Source organism: Lycium ferocissimum, unplaced genomic scaffold, assembly GCF_029784015.1.
Source record: "Lycium ferocissimum isolate CSIRO_LF1 unplaced genomic scaffold, AGI_CSIRO_Lferr_CH_V1 ctg15537, whole genome shotgun sequence".
Classification (NCBI taxonomy): Eukaryota; Viridiplantae; Streptophyta; class Magnoliopsida; order Solanales; family Solanaceae; genus Lycium; species Lycium ferocissimum.
Window position 1 is genome coordinate 32,015 of NW_026716097.1, and position 5,852 is coordinate 37,866.

At 33.5% G+C, this 5,852-nt stretch overlaps 1 protein-coding gene across 1 annotated transcript; it reads right to left on the reverse strand.

Moving 5' to 3' along the window:
• Positions 1-2,171: 2,171 nt before the first annotated feature.
• Positions 2,172-3,264, reverse strand: LOC132042475 (defensin-like protein). Its single transcript, XM_059433003.1, has 2 exons — positions 3,105-3,264; positions 2,172-2,616 (listed from the first exon to the last, which is right to left on the reverse strand). The coding sequence occupies exons 1-2, from the start codon at positions 3,166-3,168 to the stop codon at positions 2,366-2,368; spliced, it is 315 nt and encodes a 104-aa protein (XP_059288986.1). The 5' UTR covers positions 3,169-3,264; the 3' UTR covers positions 2,172-2,365.
• Positions 3,265-5,852: the final 2,588 nt, after the last annotated feature.

Sequence of the window (5,852 nt, forward strand, 5' to 3'; positions counted from 1 at the left end):
CAAGTGCCATCGCGTGTGCAGCATTTGGACGGCTTGACGACACAACATCTGTCGTCCCAACAGTCGCACCAACAGTAGTACCAATAGTATTACCAACAGTCGCACCAACAGTCGCAATTCCGTTAGGAGCATTAACATCACTTTCTGTTTCCATTCTTCACAAAATAATTGACAAACTGTTTAATAATTAGCAAATGAAATAGAACAGTAAGCGAAGAAGACATATATTTTTCAAATTGATTCAGAATCTGTTTCACGATGAAGTTTTTTTGTTCTTCAAATCGCTTCACTGTTATGAACTTTAATAATCCAACGAAGTTTTTATGTTCTTCAAGTTGGACTACAAAAATTCCAACGGAGTAGAAAACCAGAAGGTTTTAGTCTCTAAAACAGAATACAGATTAATATAAATATATAAACAGTAATTTCCTTAAGATTGTTATTAACGGGTCAGGATCTGGGTCCTAACGGATCAGGATCTGGAAATTGTAATTAATTACTTAAATAAATAATAATTAATGAATAATTAAAATTAAAGGAAATTTAGTCCAAAAAGATTATCAATCAATCAGATCATTTGATCGAATCCGAATCCGAATCCAAAGCCGAAGCCGAAGCCAAGCCAAGCAACAGCGACGGCGTGAGGGGAGACCCTCTTCTTGAAATTTGTAATAACTAAAAGTTATTATATAGCACTATAAAAAAATTCAATGCAAAATCTTTTAAAAAATAATGTAAAAGGACTTGTGGTTACATATGCGTGATAACTGCGACCATGTTTTATGAACTATTGCTATTATTTTTTGGAGAAAAGAGAGTGAGTTTGGTTCAACATCAAATTTTACGTGTTATATTTATTCTTTTGTTGAGAAATTTGTGAACTTACCTATAAATAAGATAACTTTTAAATTAAAAAAATTACACTTTAAACTAATGTTAATAGATGCTAATTCTAATTAATAAGACAAAATATACTAAAATATGAAAAGTTTAGTTGCTTTTCTTAATTTATATTTTCCTTTTCCTTTCAACTTGAATGTGAGAAAATGACATTTCTTTTCCTTTTTCTTATTGAAGTGGAACCTTTTTAAAAAAAAATTACGTTATTATAACATTATAATTATGCTATCAATCCCAAACAAATTAGTATCAGCTAAATTTAAACAATTAAATCATATCCCAGCGCAACAATGTAGCTAATAATTTTGTCCTTTCCCCTTATATTTTTTTTGAAGGATCAATTTTGAAATTTAATTTCTATTGTATAATTGTGTTAAAGAAATCATACCTAAATTTACCAAATGAGTTCTTAAAAGTTATTATCATCATTTTAGATTATTCTTGCACATAGTAGTTCATGTTAGATGACATCATTAACATTCACAACTTTTTAAGCTTTTTAATGATGCTAAAAGTTTGCCACATTTACTAAATTGTTTGTGACTATTTAAGTAAAAAAGGAATAAAGTAGGGCTAAAAATAAGACATAAAAAGAGTTATAGTACATACTTTACCTACAAAAAGTTGATCTTAGGGGCTATGTAAAAAGGGTTTGGAAGATTTTTATTTACTGAAAGACACTTTGCTTGCAAAGTAAGAAATAACAAATGTAAGGACATATGTGGAAAAACAAGTCCTTTTGGTTGGTAAACTTCACAACCAGAAAGTTAGAGAAATCTTAGAATACTTTTATGTATATCATGTTTTTTAAGCACCGTTCCAGCTTTAGTGATGAAATAGTACCAATAGTTAGTTTACAAATGTTCTCTTTATGGAACCTACATTGGCCTACGTCCATGTAGGCGGATATTAGGAACGAACAAACCACAAGTTAGGCTCTCCCTCACTCCAGAAACAATTGGTGAGCTTTGCATTATTTTGTGGTCAATTAGATTATGGTATTGTATTGCACATATTATTATTTGTCAGTATTTCAAAAGTTATTTTAAAGTTATATTAGAGCTAAACATTCATTCAGGTGATAAGTTTGGAACACATAGTTGTATTTGAAAGATATTGTATATATAGTCGCATAAGAATGACAGAGCTAAAAAGTTTAGATAGAGCAGAAGGTTTGCTCGATCAAGTTAAGGCATGATTGCCGATCACAACTCGTTTAGAAAACAGGTTGTGATAGAAAGTGCTTAAACGTGTGTGATTGAAATACGATGAAAAGACCATACACGATAATTTTTCATTAAAACATACATGAACTTGGTACCAGATTAAAAGAGGGTCAACGTGTCACAACTTATTTAGTGTGCTAACGGCTACTAGTGGCCAAGAACACAATATTATAAGTTACCCTTTAAGAAAGGCAACACTTTATTATTATGTGTGACACTAATTCCTTAATCTCTTTTAATTAATCCATAATGATCTCTTGTTCAAGCAAAGCTTCAGTTAGAGTTTTTGCTTTCTCGGTGTAAGTTGCTTCAGCTTCATTTGAAATTTTATCAAAACAAGGCTTAGTGCATAGGAACTTTCTTTGGATTTTGCTACAATGTCCATCAGTAAACCTCTCCTTGATGCAATATTTTCTGCATGACGAATCGATAAAGCATAATCCAGGGAAAGTCTTGCTTGGTGCTTTGCAAATGCACTGAGCTTGAACCTCTACAAACCATTCACAAGTACTTAGAAATGTTAGAAGAATAAAAAATCAAAAGAAATATTCACTACTAAAAATAGAAATTAGCGATAGACAAATTTTGTAGTTAAACAACAAAATGCATTGTTAATCCTATTTAGCAACAGATAAACTAAGAGCTATTTAGTGACTGACTAGCGACGAGCTTCGTAGCTAAATCCAACTTTTTTATGTAGTGATTGCTTGTATGCCATTTAGAGGAATACAATAAACAAGCGTTTTCAGGATACTTCAAAGTCACCAATCATATCTACATAACTTTTGAACTGTGAATAAATTTAATGTCCTTAAAAAAAAAATTACTATTGGATACTCTTTCGAGGAATACATACAAGTTTCGTCACGATTAATTTCTCCAAGCCAATACAAGAAACCATTGAAATAGAGTACTATTACGGATTATTTTTTAATATTTGTATGAGGATTTAATTTAGAGGAATAGATGGAGACAAACCATAGGCAACAAAGAGCGTCATTGCTAAGACCATAAATGCCATGAAGCAAATGGAGCGAGCCATAGTCTCTTTGGATGAGCGAAAGAGATGGGAAATTTTAATAATAAGAAATATTTCAATTATGAGTTGTGAATAAACATTAACACAATTGATGTATTTATAGGCAGTGAAGTGAGAGTAGATGAGGTTTTACTTATCTATTGAAAGAAAAAAAAACAAGAATAGATAAATTTAGTGGGCCAATAAATAAAAAAAACAAGAATAGATATATATAGTGGGCGACTAAATGTGTGGAGCAAATTATTATTGCACCGTAGTTGTAGGTAATTTTGATGTTTGGAGATATATAGGTACAACACAAAAAACTTTTTCCTCATGCATATTGTATGGGTTTAAAATGCATATAACACGTGGATCATCATGTAGTCGACACATGTTGATTTTTACAATAACGTAGAGATATCATATGGTAATGCCGAGTATAGCATTATGGAGAGACAGCTAATACCGAAGAACAGTCAACGAAGAGAACATCAACGAAAACAACATACAAGACCTTCTTTAATACGCATTAAATGGAGTTAATGCAGTAACGACAAAACGGTTCATAACGGCGTAATCAAGGAATTAAATGACAATCATTAATTCAGTAATTAATGATTGCCGTTACTTACATGCAACGGGAAGTGCACCAAATTATAGGATCATATACCTATAAATAGGATTTTCACTTGTATACCTGGGCATCCAATATTGACTAAAAACTATACATCTACTGGTTATTGTTTTGCTTATTCTTATCATCATTATTCTCTAATTATTAAGTTCTTACTCGTTCTTGGAAAGGAGGAAATTCATTACTATTGTTCATCACAATTGGCATAAGTCTACTTCTTCCTTTTATTTACTTAGTCTTTATCGATAAATAATAATTTTGCTTGTGTTAATTATTTCATTCGTATCAAATTACTGCCAACTGTGGTTAACCTTAGCACAAATTCAACTATTTGGGTAAAATACGAATTTTGACTCAAACAATTTGGCGCCGTCTGTGGGAATTCTATAGTTGGCTTTATAGTTTGATTTTTGCTTTACCTCTGACTACGCAAGCGTTATTACTTTGGTATTTTCTTCTATTTTTGCATTCAGATATGATAGGAGTTACATCTACACCACCCATTGATGGAAGCAGAAACGTCAATGAAGAGTTCTTTGGTTGACCTAACAACGGGACTGTTACACCCCGTATCTTAGAACTAAGGTTAGACTCATATCATTAGAGTTTTAGCGGAAAAATTGAAGGTTTGAACGTTTTGCGAAAATGGTTGATAGGCCTACTTCAGGCAGTGATAACTCTTTGATTAGTTGGGAATTTGGGAAAGCACCCTTAATGGTAGTTGTAGTGCGTAAAAATAGCTTTCTAACGATATAAGGACCAGGCCAATCAGAGATCGGAGCAAGGAGATATGATCGTCTCAATATGGCTAATAGTAAGGCGTTTAAGAGGCTATAGAATCGGCTAAGTTTTTGATATGTCTGCCTTCCAGTCGAATTTCGTGAAAATCCGTTGGGAATTTGAGGAAACTTAAAGCATGAAAGTTGTATCCTTTTGAAATAGCTTTCCAATGGTATATTATGGGCCTTGCACAGAGCTATGTACAAGAAGTTATGCCTATTTTACCGAACACTGCACAAAATCGACACACACCGCTTCTCGGGGGGCGTGAGGGCGCGTGAGAGCGCGTGCGATGGCCCCGCTTCGCGGGCTGATCGTGCAACTCTGAGTAGTTACCTGTAGAATGTTGCGTGATTCACCCGTATCGCGGACCCATCGCGAAACAGGTCGATTTCGGGTCAAAAGTTGGATTTCGCGTTTTAAGTTATATTTAAGCTTGGGGTTTATTTCCCTAACATCTCTAGTCACGAAAAATCACCCTAAAGTCAGAGGGAACAAGTCCCAAGCCTCAAGAACCCTCCAAGGTAAGTTTTATCATGATTGTAGATTGAATTCAAATCCCTAATCCCTTTCTAACTTGAGTAAACCCTTCTAATCCATAGAGTTGTGATTGGAACATTATTGTTGGATGTGGAAACCCTAGAACCCAAATTCAAGAGGATTGAACGTCAAAAGGTAATGCTTCTATACTTTAATCATTCATAATAGTGAATTGATGAGTTCTTGGGAGAATAGTAAATGGGTTTAGTAAAGAGAATTACACGAACTATAGTAGGGTTTTGGATTGTTGACTTGATATTGTTAGAATCATATGGTTGATGGAGAATGATGTTAATTACACCGAATTAAGATTGTAGAATCACCTAGAAGTAATAGAATGGGAATTGGGTGAAGAAATCACCATTAATGAAGGTTGTGGAGCTTCATGCCCACCAAGTGTTTGATAAAATGCTTAGATGATCAAAGCACGAATATTGTTGCTAATATAGAATCCCTATGACCTGTATTGCTATAGATTAAAGTCGAAGGGATTGAAGGACACTGTGATACGCTCAAAAGCAGGAAGTCAAGGTATGTAGGCACTATCCACGTGTGGGAACATCCTTGTTCTTCCCCATGTTTCAGTATTCTATGATTACACACCAAGTTTTAGGATTCTAGGTATATTCATGATAAACCCTAGACACTTGAACCACGATGTATATTATATGGTCAGTTACAATTCCGTTTGATTAGTCTTAATTCTTGTTTTTGGTGATTAAGACCTAATCGAATCTATGAAAACCCATAA